The 15,186-nt window shown below is 38.4% G+C and overlaps 1 protein-coding gene across 3 annotated transcripts in view; it reads left to right on the top strand.

Annotated features, from left to right (window-relative positions):
* FAM91A1 (family with sequence similarity 91 member A1) overlaps positions 1-15,186 on the top strand; it is a 59,179-nt gene that overhangs the window by 19,715 nt on the left and 24,278 nt on the right. For all 3 annotated transcript variants that reach the window (XM_032253127.1, XM_032253144.1, XM_032253135.1), the window contains exons 9-15: positions 8,794-8,900; positions 9,388-9,426; positions 9,950-10,062; positions 10,770-10,885; positions 11,540-11,652; positions 11,935-12,021; positions 13,922-14,054. In XM_032253127.1, the coding sequence (XP_032109018.1) occupies positions 8,794-8,900; positions 9,388-9,426; positions 9,950-10,062; positions 10,770-10,885; positions 11,540-11,652; positions 11,935-12,021; positions 13,922-14,054 (708 nt within the window). The remainder of the gene's footprint in view (positions 1-8,793; positions 8,901-9,387; positions 9,427-9,949; positions 10,063-10,769; positions 10,886-11,539; positions 11,653-11,934; positions 12,022-13,921; positions 14,055-15,186) is intronic.

A 15,186-nucleotide genomic window follows, 5' to 3' on the forward strand; every position in this document is an offset into this window, starting at 1 on the left:
GTCTATTTTGTTGATCTTTTCAAAAAACCAGCTCCTGGATTTATTGATTTTTTGAAGGGTTTTTTGTGTCTCTATCTCCTTCAGTTCTGCTCTGATCTTGGCTATTTCTTGTCTTCTGCTAGACTTTGAGTTTTTTTGATCTTGCTCCTCTAGTTCTTTCAGTTTTGATGATAGGGTGTCAATTTTTGATCTCTCCTTGCTTCTCATGTGGGCACTTATTGCTATATATTTTCCTCTAGAGACTGCTTTAAATGTGTCCCAGAGATTCTGGTAAGTTGTGTCTTCATTCTCGTTGGTTTCGAAGAACATCTTTATTTCTGCCTTCATTTCATTGTTTATCCAGTCAACATTCAGGAGCAAGTTGTTCAGTTTCCATGAAGCTGTGCGGTTCTGAGTTACTTTTTGAATTCTGAGTTCTAACTTGATTGCACTGTGGTCTGAGAGACTGTTTGTTACGATTTCCGTTCTTTTGCATTTGCTGAGGAGTGACTCCAAATTATGTGGTCAATTTTTGAGCAGGTGTGATGTGGTGCTGAGAAGAATGTATATTCTGTGGATTTGGGGTGAAGAGTTCTGTAAATGTCTATTAGGTTTGCTTGGTCCAGGTCTGAGTTCAAGTCCTGGATATCCTTGTTAATTTTCTGTCTGGTTGATCTGTCTAATGTTGACAATGGGGTGTTAAAGTCTCCCACTATTACTGTGTGGGAGTCTAAGTCTCTTTGTAAGTCATTAAGAACTTGCCTTATGTATCTGGGTGCTCCTGTATTGGGTGTGTATATATTTAGGATCGTTAGCTCTTCTTGTTGCATTGATCCTTTTACCATTATGTAATGTCCCTCTTTGTCTCTTATGATCTTTGTTGCTTTAAAGTCTAATTTATCAGAGATGAGAATTGCAACTCCTGCTTTTTTTTGCTCTCCATTTGCTTGGTAAATCTTCGTCCATCCCTTTATTTTGAGCCTTTGTGTATCCTTGCATGTGAGATGGGTTTCCTGGATACAGCACACTGATGGGTTTTGTCTTTTTATCCAATTTGCCAGTCTGTGTCTTTTGATTGGGGCATTTAGTCCATTTACATTTAGGGTTAATATTGTTATGTGTGAATTTGATACTGCCATTTTGGTGCTAGCTGGCTGTTTTGCCCTTTAGTTGAGCTGGTACTTGTTGTTCCTTTATATGTGTAGAGCCTCTTTCAGGAGCTCTTGTAGAGCTTGCCTGGTGGTGACGAAATCTCTGAGTACTTGCATGTTCCCAAAGGATTTTATTTTTCCTTCACTTTGAAGCTTAGTTTGGCTGGATAGGAGATTCTGGGTTGAAAATTCTTTTCTTTAAGGATGTTGAATATTGGCCCCCATTCTCTTCTGGCTTGTAGGGTTTCTGCTGAGACATCTGCTGTGAGTCTGATGGGCTTCCCTTTATGGGTAACCCGACCTTTCTCTCTGGCTGCCCTTAGTATTTTCTCCTTCATTTCGACCCTGGTGAATCTGACGATTATGTGCCTTGGGGTTGCTCTTCTTGACGAATATCTTTGTGGTGTTCTCTGTATTTCCTGGACTTGAATGTTTGCCTGCCTTGCTAGGTTGGGGAAGTTTTCCTGGATAATATCCTGAAGAGTATTTTCCAGCTTGGATTCATTCTCTTCGTCACATTCGGGTACGCCTATCAAACGTAGATTAGGTCTTTTCACATAGTCTCACATTTCTTGGAGACTTTGTTCATTCCTTTTTACCCTTTTTTCTTCAGTCTTGCCTTCCCGTTTTATTTCATTGAGTTGATCTTCGACCTCTGATATCCTTTCTTCTGCTTGGTCCATTCGGCTGTTGATACCTGTGCATGCTTCACGAAGTTCTCGTGTTGCGTTTTTCAGCTCCATCAATTCACTTATATTCCTTTCTATTTTGTCCATTCTTGTTAGCATTTCGTCCAATCTTTTTTCAAGGTTCTTAGTTTCTTTGCATTTGGTTAGAACATGTTCTTTAAGTTCACAGAAGTTTCTTACTACCCACCTTCTGAAGTCTGATTCTGTCATTTCATCACACTCGTTCTCCATCCAACCTTGTTCCCTTGCTGGTGAGGAGTTGTGATCCCTTTTAGGAGGAGAGGTGTTCTGGTTTCGGTTGTTTTCATCCTTTTTGCGCCGGTTTCTTCCCATCTTTAAGGATTTATCCACCCGTCGACTTTGTAGTTGCTGGCTTTCAGATTGGGTCTCAAATCTTTCAGATTGACGTTCTGTTTGTTGATGATGAGGTTATTTCTGTTTCTTGGTTTTCCTTCTGGCAGTCTGGCCCCTCTGCTGTAGGTCTGCTGAGGTTCACTCCAGGCTCTGCTTGCCTGGGGTTCACCTGCAGCAGCTGCTGAACAGCAAGGGTTGTTACCCGTTTTCTTCTTCTGCTATCTTTGTCCCAGAAGGATACCCGCCTAGTGTCAATCTGATCTCTCTTTTATGAGGTGTCTTTTTGGATATATAGGGGTCAGGGAGCTGCTTGAGGAGACGGTATCTTCTTTATAAGAGCTCAAATGGTGAGCTGCGAGCTCTGTTGTTGTTCATTCAGAGCTGCTGGGCAGGTACTTTTAGGTCTGCTGCAGCGGAACTCATAAACTGCTTTTTGTTCCCAGGTGCTCTGTCCCAGGGATTTATGGGTTTCCGTTATGCTGCCGCCTTCTTTTTTTTTTTTTTTTTCCTTCAGAGGTGCCCAGCCCAGCAAGGAGGCAGCCTAGTCACTGTCGGCCTATAGCAGCTTTGCTGAGCCGCTGTGGGCTCCGCCCCGCTGCCGAGTGAACTTCCCTGCAGTCCTGTTTATATGGGTGTAGTTAGAACTGCTTTGGCGATGGTGGCCCGCCTCTGTTGGGGCGGAGTCTCTGCCGTGGCGAGTTGCCTTGGCAACGGTGGGCTTCCTCGGTAATGGCGGACGCCCCTCCCCCACAGAGCTGGACCGTCCCGGGTTCAGCTGCGCTTGCTGTGAAACACTCAATCCAGAGTTTCTGATTGCTGTTCTTTTGTGGGGGTGAGACCAGCCGAGCCTGATCGCCTGGCTCCCTGCCTCAGAGCCTTTTTTAAGTTGGTGTTCCAGTCGCCTGTTGAAGAGGCGCCGGGGTCTGTTTGTTTTCCCCTGTGGCCACTCACTGAGCTGGCTTAAACAGCGGCACTGAGGTTTGTGGCGCTTTTTTTTTTTTTGCCCTGGAATCTACTGTCCTGGTTCTCTGCTCAGTCCCCTTTTTGAACTGGCGTATGGGCGACTTCCCGTGGCTCCAATCGCCAGCCAAAAGGGCACCCGAACCGGTGTATTTTGTATGGAGAACCGCGGCTCCGGGGCGCCGACAAAGCAGCCGCGCGGGGCAAAGCAGCGGCACCGGCCGGCACAGCCACGCTGGCCGAAACTGCCGCGCTGGCTACTGTGGAGCACCTCCGCCCGGGAATTTCCTAGTCTGTGGGCAATAAAAACGCGGCGTCCACTCACCCTCTGCGCTTTCACTGGGAGCTGCGATCCTGAGCTGTTCCTAAACGGCCATCTTCCCTGATTTCTCATTTCTAACCAATTTATAGAAGCACTTACCTATTTCAGGTTATATGTTACAAGTATGTCTTGTGGCATATCTTTTAGCTATTGTTCTTGTGTTTTATCATACTTGGATATTTAATATTTGTGTAATCAAATACACAGTGTCAAAAAATTTCAGAGAATGACCTTAATATTAACAAATTAGTGGTAATAGGACTTATTGCAGAAGTACTTCCTTATATCAGTGTTGAATCTTGACAAGCTGTCATGCTGTAATGTGTCCAGACCTTTGGGTTGGCACATTTTAAACCTCGTACGTATGTTAATTCTTTTTTTTTTTTTGAGACAGAGTCTAGCTCTGTCGCCCAGACTGGAGTGCAGTGGCATGATTTGGCTCACTGCAACCTCTGCCTCCTGGATTCAAGCGATTCTCCTGCCTGAGTCTCCCGAGTAGCTGAGATTATAGCCGCCTGCCACCGCACCTAGCTAATTTATTCTGCTGACGAAACCCATAGAGATGAGGTTTCACCATATTGGCTAGGCCGGTCTTGAACTCCTGACATCAAGTGACCTGCTGCCTCAGCCTCCCAAAGTGCTGGGATTACAGGTGTGGGCCACCGTGCCCAGCTGCATCCTATTTTAAGCTTGGAAAGGCACCTTAAAAAGTATAGGAAGTAGTAATTTGTGTTTGTATAGTTGATGCTATAACAAATACTAGTTTTAAAATGAGAAAGATTTTGAAAAGGAAATTATTTCTGAAGACATGTGGTAGTGGTTTCCTACCACAGTTGGAAAATATGAAAGCATTACTCTAGTTGCTACTGTCATCAGATAAACTGAGTTGACTCATTTGAGATCCACCTATTAATAGGAAGATTAGTTGGTCAGGCGTGGTGGCTCACGTCCGTAATCCCAGCACTTTGGGAGGTGGAGGCGGTCGGATCATGAGGTCAGGAGTTTGAGACCAGCCTGGCCAACATGATAAAATCCTGTCTCTACTAAAAATACAAAAATTAGCTGGGCATGGTAGCAGGCACCTGTAATCCCAGCTACTTGGGAGTCTGAGGCAGGAGAATTGATTGAACCCCAGAGCCGGAGGTTGCAGTGAGCCGTGACCACACCATTGCACCCCAGCCTGGGCGACAAATTGAGATTCCGTCTCAAAACAAACAAAAAAAATTAGTCTTGACTAGTTAATTTCAGTCCAGTTTGACTGACAGTTTGAACATTGACTCACATGAGAGTAACTTTTTAATATTAGTTATGGCTAAACTAAATTCATTTGAAAAAAGCAGACAGAGAAGGGCCAGATGGATGGCTGCTCCATTACATTGATGTGTTCTACCATACTTAGTAACTGCTGGTTTTTGGTGGTATAAACAAACAGACCCATGGAATGATAATTGCTGAACTTACCCTTGTCACCATGTTACCTCTTCGGCTGTTCCCCAAATTAGCATAAACACATAAAAACAGTTTGACAATGTGGAAGCCATCAAATTTGGTACAAATGATACCTGAAGGTGATTTCAAAAGAGGCATTTCAGATACGTTTCGACAACAAAAGAAACAAACACTATGGTTGGTGATACAAATATAAATGGAGGATAGAAATACTTTTAAGGAAGTAATCGTGCAAGGCTCTGTTATTAAATAAAATATATTTATTTCATTATTCATCGCATTTTCTGACTGTATTTTGTGTATCTATCTTTTATAGCTTCCTGAATTCTGTTATGCTTGAATACTGGTAGAATATAGAAATAGTCTAAAATATATATTTAATTTAATATTATTTAATATGATAGAACTTTTGTTATATATATTTAAATATGTAGTTTGTTAGGAACTTACTTTCGTATTTGATGTGGAGTAAGAGTTCAGTTTATTTTTCTTCTCTTTGAATAATCAATAACATTTGGACAATGCTAGCGCTATTTTTCAAAAACTCGTTCCTGCTGAATGGAGGCATAACTTCTGTTGTACACTAAATTCTACTCTATATTGGATCTAATTTTGATACACTGTTTTCTTCTGCTAATACAGTGTTTTTTTTTTTTGTTTTTTTTTTTTGTGTGTGTGTGTGTGTGTGTGTGTGTGTGTGTGTGTGTGTGTGTGTGTGTTTTTAATTCCTCTGAGACGCAGTCCTGCTTTGTCGCCCAAGCTGGAGTGCAGTGGTGTGATCTCGGCTCACTGCAACCTCCACCTCCCAGGTTCAAGAGATTCTCTGGCCTCAGCCTCCCAAGTAGCTGGGACTACAGGTGCCTGCCACTGTGCCTAGCTAATTTTTGTGTCTTTAGTAGAGATGGTGTTTCACCATGTTGGCCAGGCTAGTTTTGAACTCCTGACCTGAAGTGCTCTGCCCGCCTCAGCCTCCCAAAGTGCTGGGATTGCAGGCATGAGCCACTATGCCCAGCCTACAATATTATTTTGATTATAGTAACATAGAGAAACTTTTAATATTAGTTATTGCTAAACTTTCTTTGTAAGTCTTTTTTTAGTAACTTTCTTGGCTATTCCAAGACATATATATGTGTATGTGTGTATATACATACATATAATGTTACATATTATATATAATATGTAGTATATTACATATTATATATATTATATATAATAGTTATGTGCATTTATGGGGTACAATGTGATGTTTTGATCCATGTATACAAAGTGACATGATTAAATTAAGCTAATTGACATGTTCATTACCTCCCTTACCTATCATTTTTTTTTAATGGTGAGACAACTGAAATTTACTTTCTTAGTTATTTTGAAATACTTAATACATTAATATTGACTATACTCACTGTAGTGTGCAATAAATCTCAAAACTGATTTTGTCTGTCTGAACCTTTATATCCTTTACATAACAGCTGTCCATTCCTCTGTCTGAAACTGTACCCTTTGATCAGCAACTCCCCATTCCCTCCTTCTCTATCCCTGCAGCCTCTGGTAGTCATCTTCCTACTGTCTGCTTCTGTGAGTTCAACTTTAATAGGTTCCACATATAAGTGAGACCATGCGGTATTTGCCTTTCTGTGCCTGGCTTATTTCACTTAGCATAATTTCCACCGGTGTTATTCATGTTGTTGCAAATGACAGGATTTCTCTGTTTTTTTGTGGCGGAATAGTATTCCATTGTGTATATATACCACATTTTAATCCATTCATCTGTTGATGGACACTTAGGTTGTTTCCATGTCTTGGCTATTGTGACTTACGCTGCAGTGACCATGGAAATGCAGATATTCCTTTGACACACCGATTTCAGTTCCTTTGGATGTATACCCAGAAGTGGGATTACTGGGTCATATGATACTTCTATTTTTAGTTTTTTTTAGGAAACTTACCACTTTCCATAATTAAAAAAATTTTATTAACATTTTTCAGTAGGCAATAATTAGGATACAAGTTCTAAATTTACAAAGGGGTATAAAAAAGTCTGCCTTCCACTTCTGTGCCTAGCCACCCAATTTCTCTTTCAGAAGCCACTGTTAAGTTTCTTCTGTTTCTTTCTAGAAGCACCATATATGTATATATTTTTTGTGTGTGGTTGTATTTTTACACAGATGGTGTACTCTAGACTTTTTAAAAAAACTTTAATATGCATTAGAGACTGTACCAAATTTCTTCATATGGAGTCACCTTATTCTTTTTGCTTAGATGTAAATTAAGGCCTAGGAAAATTTCTAATCTCATAGTGCCTTGGTTTCTTTATCTTTCAAAATAGAGGGTAACTGACCAAGCACAGTAGCTCACACCTCTAATCCCAGTACTTTGGGAAGCCAGGGCAGTAGGATTGCTTGAGTCCAGGAGTTCGAGACTAGCCTGGACATTGTAAAGGGACCCCTTCTCTACAAAAATAAAAATAAAAATAAAAATAATTAGTCATGTGTGTTGGCATGTGTCTGAGGTCAAAGCTGCAGTAAGCCATGATCACCCTACTGCACTCCAGCCTGGGTGACAGGGTGAGACCCTGTCTCCTAAATAAATAAATAAATTTAAAAACAGGGCTAATTATACTACCGTATAGCTCATGGGGGTTAGGAGGATTAAATGAAAGCATATATATATACGTATGTATATATATATATAGTGTTTGGTAAAAGTCTAGCACTTAGTAAGCATTCAATAAATGTTTGCTATTATTTACATAGTTAATCGTATAGGGAAATAATGTTGTCAAAGATGGGGTTTCTAAAACATTTCTAAAAAGAAAGCATTGATCATTAAAAGTACCTAGATGACTAGAAATGTAGGTAGCACTAAATTAGAAAATGACATGAGCCAGACCTTAAAGTGAATAACCTATCTTCAAATGTATGTACGTTGTAGTTTTTCAGTATCTTAATTTTGACCATTTGAATTTTGTCTTATTTTCCACTGTTAGGAATAATTTAAGTTTTTAGGTACAATTAGATGATATTAGGGCCAGGGGACATAAGGATACCTAAATGCTATATGGCCTAGGCATTCCTCTTCCTTGGGATATTTTCAAGGTAAATTATGCACAAGAGAGATTGTCAAAAGAAAGCATAGAGCTTCTTTATTATTGGCTGGGCACAGCACTTAAGATTAAAGCATTTGGACCAAAGAGATAAAAATGAGTATGAATGGACATTCAGGTGGAGAGAGATAGTTGGACTGCCCTCTGTGCTAAAGAAGGTCTTGACCCTATTGCCACTGTGGCCCACTGGGGAGGATACCAGAACAGAAAGCCTCAAAGAACAAGTTAGCCCGGTGACTCCCGGTAATTGTGGTGGTCATGCAAATGAATTTCGCTTTTTAGGATGGAGTAGGGATGATGGGGAGATAGCCAATATTTTGCATCCACCGGGTTTTCGTATAGCATAGCAACTCTTTCTTGTGTTTTTTTGCTTTTCAGCTTTGGCCCACTCACCCCTGCTGCCTATGAGGCATCAAAAACATGCATATCAGAAACCCTTTGCAGGCTCCCCCATTCTGAAGCAGCCCCTGTTCCCTCACCCTTCTACCAAGTCCATGTCATCCAGCATTTCTGAGTTACCTGTCTCAGTAACTCTGAGAGTTCCATGGTGAATTGAATGAACTCTTTATGGATTTTGTATCTACCTTCAAAGCCTTCTCTGTGTAGATATTGTTGTATGAGGCCTTAACTTTGAGAGTTTCAGAAAGCTTGCTGTGGAGTGGGTAAAATAAATCAAAAACTGTATTCAGTCCCTAAGTTGGAGGTTTCTTTTTTTAATTAGATATGTAAATTATACTTTCTTGTTTTATAAAATTGTGTCACCAAGAAAAGTCTCTTCTGTTTTAGTTCCTCCTCTTGAAGGTTTTGTAATGAACCGTGTGCAAGGTGATTATTTTGAAACTCTACTTTATAAGATATTTGTTTCAATAGATGAGCACACAAATGTTGCAGAGGTAAGTTTGACATCGTCTCATGAAAATATAATCTCAAGATTATAAGTTTGAGTAAGCAAAATTATTTAATATGGTAATATGCTTTTAAACTCTTCATGTGGGGAGATCATATCATTATACTTAAATGTCACTATTCTAAAGTTAATTTTGATAAATGTATATTAAAATTTAAGTTAATAATTTATAATTTACTTTTTATATGACTTTTTATACTAAAGTATTGTAGACTATATTGATCTATCCAGGAATTTTAAATGAGACAAAATTAAAGAATAAGGAATCTTAAATTGTTATGGTCACTACCTGGATTTGTACTATAAGGATCTTAGAGATAGGGAAAGAAGAAAGATCTGAATTCAAAATTTATTCAGTGTTCTAATTATTCATAATTTACAATTTTGCTAATTATGATTACATTGGTCTATTACAACTGTGTAATGTGCTATTAATTCTAAGAATGTAAAAATACTTTAATTTTATCTTCTAGCTTGCAAATGTCCTTGAGATTGACTTATCCCTGGTTAAGGTATGTTATTTTTATACTTTTACTTGTGATGTGATTACTGAATGGATTTTACTAGTAGGTTTTTATCTTGATGAACTACTGAGAAATGAAGGCATTGAGATTCTTCTTAGCTGTCTGAAGGAGAATGCACAGTAAAGGGGCACTTGCAAAGCCAGGAAAGAGCAGGATAAGGGGCCCTGAATTGGGATTTGAACGCATGGACTGAAAAGAGAGCACTCATGCTTCTGTGTGCTGCAAGAAGCAGCCTATACAGTATCGTGTAGTGAGGCCCATTAAAGCAGCAACTCCTGCTTCATTGGGGGTAGATGTAGGGAGGGCAAGGCCAGAGAGTTGGAAACTTTCCCTCCTATACATTTATGAAGACCTTAAAGGAGGAGCAGATCTGCTGAAAATAGTTTCTAGTTATGGGATGAAAATGTTTGAGAATTAATCTATTAATCTATTACACTATTTTTTTCTCTACAAATATTCTGATGCCTAGTTCATTTAAAATGCTAATTAGTTTCCTGTGTATCCCTTTCAGAATGCTGTTTCAATGTATTGCCGATTGGGCTTTGCCCATAAAAAGGGACAAGTAATAAATTTGGATCAACTTCATTCATCATGGAAGAATGTTCCATCCGTAAACAGATTAAAGTAACTTATTTATTCAGTATGAGATATTAGAGTTAACTTTTGAAAAGACATTTAATTTTATATACAGGAATTTATTGATTGATTGAGACAAAGTTTCACTCTGTCACCCAGGCTGGAGTGCAGCAGTGTGATCTTGGCTCATTGCAACTTCTACCCCCCAGTTTCAAGCGATTTTAACGCCTCAGCCTCCTGAGTAGCTGGTACTATAGGAGTGCGCCACCATGCCCAGCTGATTTTTTGCATTTCTGGTAGAGATGGGGTTTCACCATGTTGGCCAGGCTGGTCTCAAACTCCTGGCCTCAACTGATCCGCCTGCCTTGGCCTTCCAGAGTGTTGGGATTACTGATGTAAGCCACTGCACCTGGCCCAGAAATTTTATTTTTTCAACTTGTCAGTTGAGGTGAGCCCTGTGTATTAGTGATTTTTAATCTTGTGTGTGTAACGGATCTTTTTTGGAATTTGATGAAAACTAAGAAGCCTTTTCCCAGAAAAAAAGCAAATAAAATATTTTACATAAAATCTTGAAGGGATAGTTAAGAACCCTTGTTGTATGTAGGCAGAGCATTTTGGGGCTATGTCTTTTTGGGCTTGAATATAAGACTAGATTTAGATGGATTGTTCATAATTTAAGTCTTGACTTCAGTAGATATTTTAATGTAAGGTCATTTATATGATTTTTAAAAAGCAAATGCATCCTTCATTAATAGGAGTACCTTAGATCCGCAGAAGATGCTCTTGTCATGGGATGGAGGGGAAAGTAGGAGTCCTGTACAAGAAGCTTCATCAGCAACTGATACTGATACAAATAGTCAAGAAGATCCAGGTTAGCAGTAACTCAGTTTAATGTAGAGTCTGTCAGTAGGTATGGCACATGTCCAGACATATACTCTTTCAGTTATCTTCTAGTTTTGTTTGATTTTACTTATTCAATATGCAGTCTTTGAGTGTTTCACTGTGTTTTGGGTATTGTGCTAAGTCCTAGGTGTATACAAGTGATAAGAATATGGTGTCTCCCTTCTAAGAATTAAGTCTAAGGAGAGAGAAGAAAGTGTGACCAAAAAATTTACAGCAACATGGGCGCCAATTAAGATGCTTGTAGGGTGCAAAGAGGAAGAGACCCTTAATTGCCTAGAGAGGTTTGGGAAGCTTTCACAGAGAAGATGTTACTGAGCTACGAATGAAGAAGAGCCTGCCATCTGGTCAGGGAAGGAAAGCCATTTCAGTCCGAGAGAATAGTGAGACTAAGCCCAAAAGGAAACACAGCATAGTGGACAAAGGCCTAGGGCTTCATGCTTTTTAATATTCTTTGTGCTTCAAAATAGATATGGCTGATACCTCTTATGACTATAATAGTTCCTTTTTAAATTATGTACTTTCTGGTTATCAAATAAAGCTGAAATGAAATACTTTCTCACTCCAAATGGTAAGCAAAGAGTAATTTTACCTTTACTTGATTTTAAATTACGGTGTTTTTCAGCTGACACAGCCAGCGTGAGCAGCCTGAGTCTGTCTACAGGACACACAAAGCGCATTGCGTTCCTGTTTGACTCCACTCTTACTGCCTTCTTAATGATGGGAAATCTTTCACCAGTAAGTCCATTTCTTTAAATATGAAGGCATTTAACGTAAATATTAGATATAAAATGATGCTTTTATGTCTTTTTTAAAGTACTGCATTTATTCCTGAAGCACAACTGACTTAGAGGAGCATAATAACTTTCAGGGAGGGTCCTTTTGTAATTGGAAGAATGAGCCCCTCACCCCCCACATCCTTAAGTTTAAACATATTTGAAGTATAATATAAATATTAGATATTATGCTTAGCCTAAAAAGGGAGAAGTAGAACTTTAATATTTTGTTTCTTTTTTTCAGAACTTGAAAAGTCATGCAGTCACAATGTTTGAAGTAGGCAAACTCTCAGATGAGTCTCTGGACAGCTTTCTAATAGAACTAGAAAAGGTAAATTAGATTGCATGTTAGGGGGTATTAGGGCATTTGGAACCTTTACTTGCCTGACAAAATGTCAGTTATGCAGTATTGATTTGATGGGCTTTTGGTGTATTCTTGCTCATTCCTGCCTCATTCCCCAACTTAATACTCTGACAGTTATTTAGACTTAAACATATTGAGTGGGTGAATTGATTTTGTGATTTTTAAAGTGGTATGTCTATCTCATCTAACTCTTAACATAATTTGATGTAATGAAGAAATGGGGTATAGAAATTTTAGTCTGTAATTTTTTAAGTTGAATTTTTTCTAAAATAGCCTTTCAATTTTTTTCTGGTATGACTCTCTAAGATCACCTCTTAAGCAGCTTGATTTGACGTTTTTGTTCCATTTACCTTGAATCTGGAACAATGTCCCTGGGTATCATATTTATGTCCGCTCTCACTATCCCTTTTAGCATCTTGAAGACTTCAGCCATATTTGCTCTTAACCACCTTTTTCCCCGTGAGTATAGCCTTAGTTTTCCTTAGCTCTAAATAAATCTGATTGCCCTTTATTGGTATTTTTCATTCTTTGGATATTTTATTCTGTCCTCTTTGTATTCAAATAGTGTGTGTACCTAATCTGTTCCGTGACTAATAATTTTGGTGCCTTTTGTGCTTTAGTGATGAACTCTGTATATTAAATATGATGCATAGAGAATTTATGATGATTCTATAATTCCTTTATATCTTAAAAAAAAGACTGTAACATTTTTCACTGCTCCTCCTCTGTAGGATTTTTACTCTTAGTGCAGAAACATGTATGAGATAATCCTTTGCTATTAATTGGTCTCTTTTACCTTTATACTGCCATTTATTTCTTCATGCATTTTTATATGTTAACCCCATTTCTTATTGTATATTATCTTTTACTAATAAATTTTTTTACTGTGTTACTGCACATTTCAACTTCTGGTTTCCTGATTTTTATCTTTTTTTCACCTCAACTAGTCTTTTATCAAATGTAGCAAATTGCAAGATCACATCTTCACTTTTACTGACTCATAAATCTATGTTCTTTTTCATCACAAAGTCATTCTTTGGAAAGCCTTTCAGTCTGAGGCTTAGTTTTTAAAATGAATTCTTAGCTATTTTTTTTTCTTTTTTTATTATACTTCATTCGTGCAAAAGCTATTTTTTAAGTAGTTTGATCTTAAGATTGATTTTTTAAAAATTTGTGCAAATCTAATTTAGTTATTTTCCCCTGGTGGACCTATCATTCCATTTTCTGTGTTGTTTCTGGGATATATGTGTCTCTACATATTAAACAGGTGACTTACTCAGAAGAGCGTGCATTAAACTATAAGGCCAGTGAAGGCAGGGGTTTTGTTCATTACTCTATCCTTATCTCCTGGGGAGGTCATAATCCATAGGGGGCTCTTAGTAAGTCTTTGTTGAGTGAATTTAAGCTGTGTGTTCAGCAATGGTGAACAGCTATGTTGAATCACAGACTCCAATGCCCCTTGTAACTGGTAATACAGAATTGTGAGCAAAATGATGGGAATTATAGGTAAAACTGGTGATCTTGGATTGGAGTACTTTTGTAGATGGAGCAGAATATGGATTTTACAGTTGTCGAAGCACTTGATTTGAATCGTGTATGGAGCACGTAACATATAATGCTATATCTTAACATTATTCAGTTACTAAAATTGTTAGTCGTAGTTGAAACAACTTCTGTCATCTTCATAGATGTAGTAAAATTGGGAACTCAACAAAGACTGAGGTTAATAACTTGTTTCAGTATTGCCTGGGCAAATTTTTGATTTACTACTTTGGAATAATGCCTTAATATCTCTATCATATGATTATTAGGGTAAATGGCATGAAAGTGGTATTTTTGTTGCAAAATCTATTTTCTCTTGGTTTAGGTTCAGAGCACTGGTGAAGGAGAAGCACAGAGATACTTTGATCATGCACTTACTCTGAGAAACACAATACTGTTTCTGCGTCATAACAAAGATCTAGTTGCTCAAACTGCACAGCCAGACCAACCAAATTATGGTATGATGAATATATTTAATTTTGAAGACATGATCGTATGAAACTTCTTTCTATGAAATTCAACAGATCATGCTCACTTATATAATCACTTATATATTTTGTGTAGATAGCATATTGAATTTATAACTAGAGGCCTGTTTTGTGAGTTTCTTGCGTGTTAACTGTGTTAACCTTATTTCACTTTTTCTCTTCTCGTGTGCCATTAACATTTGTAGTATTTAAATCTGTTCACTACCTACAAAAGTATTAGAGTGTTTATTTAAGTAGCTGGATGGAATTTAGAACAGGCATCAGCTCTGAGGGGTGAACAAGGGCAAAAATTTAATGCAGGAAGCGTAAAATTTCAAGAATGAAAGATTCCATCATAATGAAAAGAATAAAGAGGAGCCTTCTGTTCAAATGCTACTACAGTATTTACCAAAAGATTTTACTTTGAAAAAGGGAATAGATAATTCTTTTTAAAGAGTAAAAGAAATGGTGGCAATTTTAAGGTATTGATGAACTTTATGGAGCTGTTGCCTTGCTAAGCACCCTCAGTTTTGTGATAGTTGGGGGTTCCCAAACTTCAGTTGCATTGATGGTGTCAGAATTTCTGCCCAGGTGGGCGTTTGGATTCAATAGGTTTTGAGGTATGACAGGCACCCAGGAATGTGTGTTTTTTAAAAGATTAATCCAATGCTTAGCTAGGCTTGGGCACCACTGCATGAACACTTGGCTCAAGTTCTTGGACATTCGCAAGAGCTGTGTCTTGGGGCTTCGTGGGTCCTCAGTACCACTATAACATTTAATTTTGATTAGTTTCATTTACCTAAAAACCATTTTTTTTGGCCAAGAACATCAGTTTCTTAATCATCTCTATTTTCATTTATTCTCTCACTGGCACCTGGCTTTCTTTCAGCTCAGCTTTAAAAAGTGAGGGAGGAATCAGTCGTTACTTCACAAGCTGTCACATAGATGAGAACAAAGATGCTGAGTAGTTTACTTGAGGGAGGCTAGACTTGACAATCAAGTGATTCACTTGTGCAGCCTTAGTATGCCTTATCTGCAGAATTACAAATTGTTACATTCTGGGGCTGTTTTGAGATCATTCATAAGTAGTTAAAACTGAGAATATGAGATCGCCAAATGCCAA

The sequence above is a fragment of the Sapajus apella genome, unplaced genomic scaffold (genome assembly GCF_009761245.1).
Source record: "Sapajus apella isolate SASKATOON/1434 unplaced genomic scaffold, GSC_monkey_1.0 scaffold3, whole genome shotgun sequence".
Lineage (NCBI taxonomy): Eukaryota > Metazoa > Chordata > Mammalia > Primates > Cebidae > Sapajus > Sapajus apella.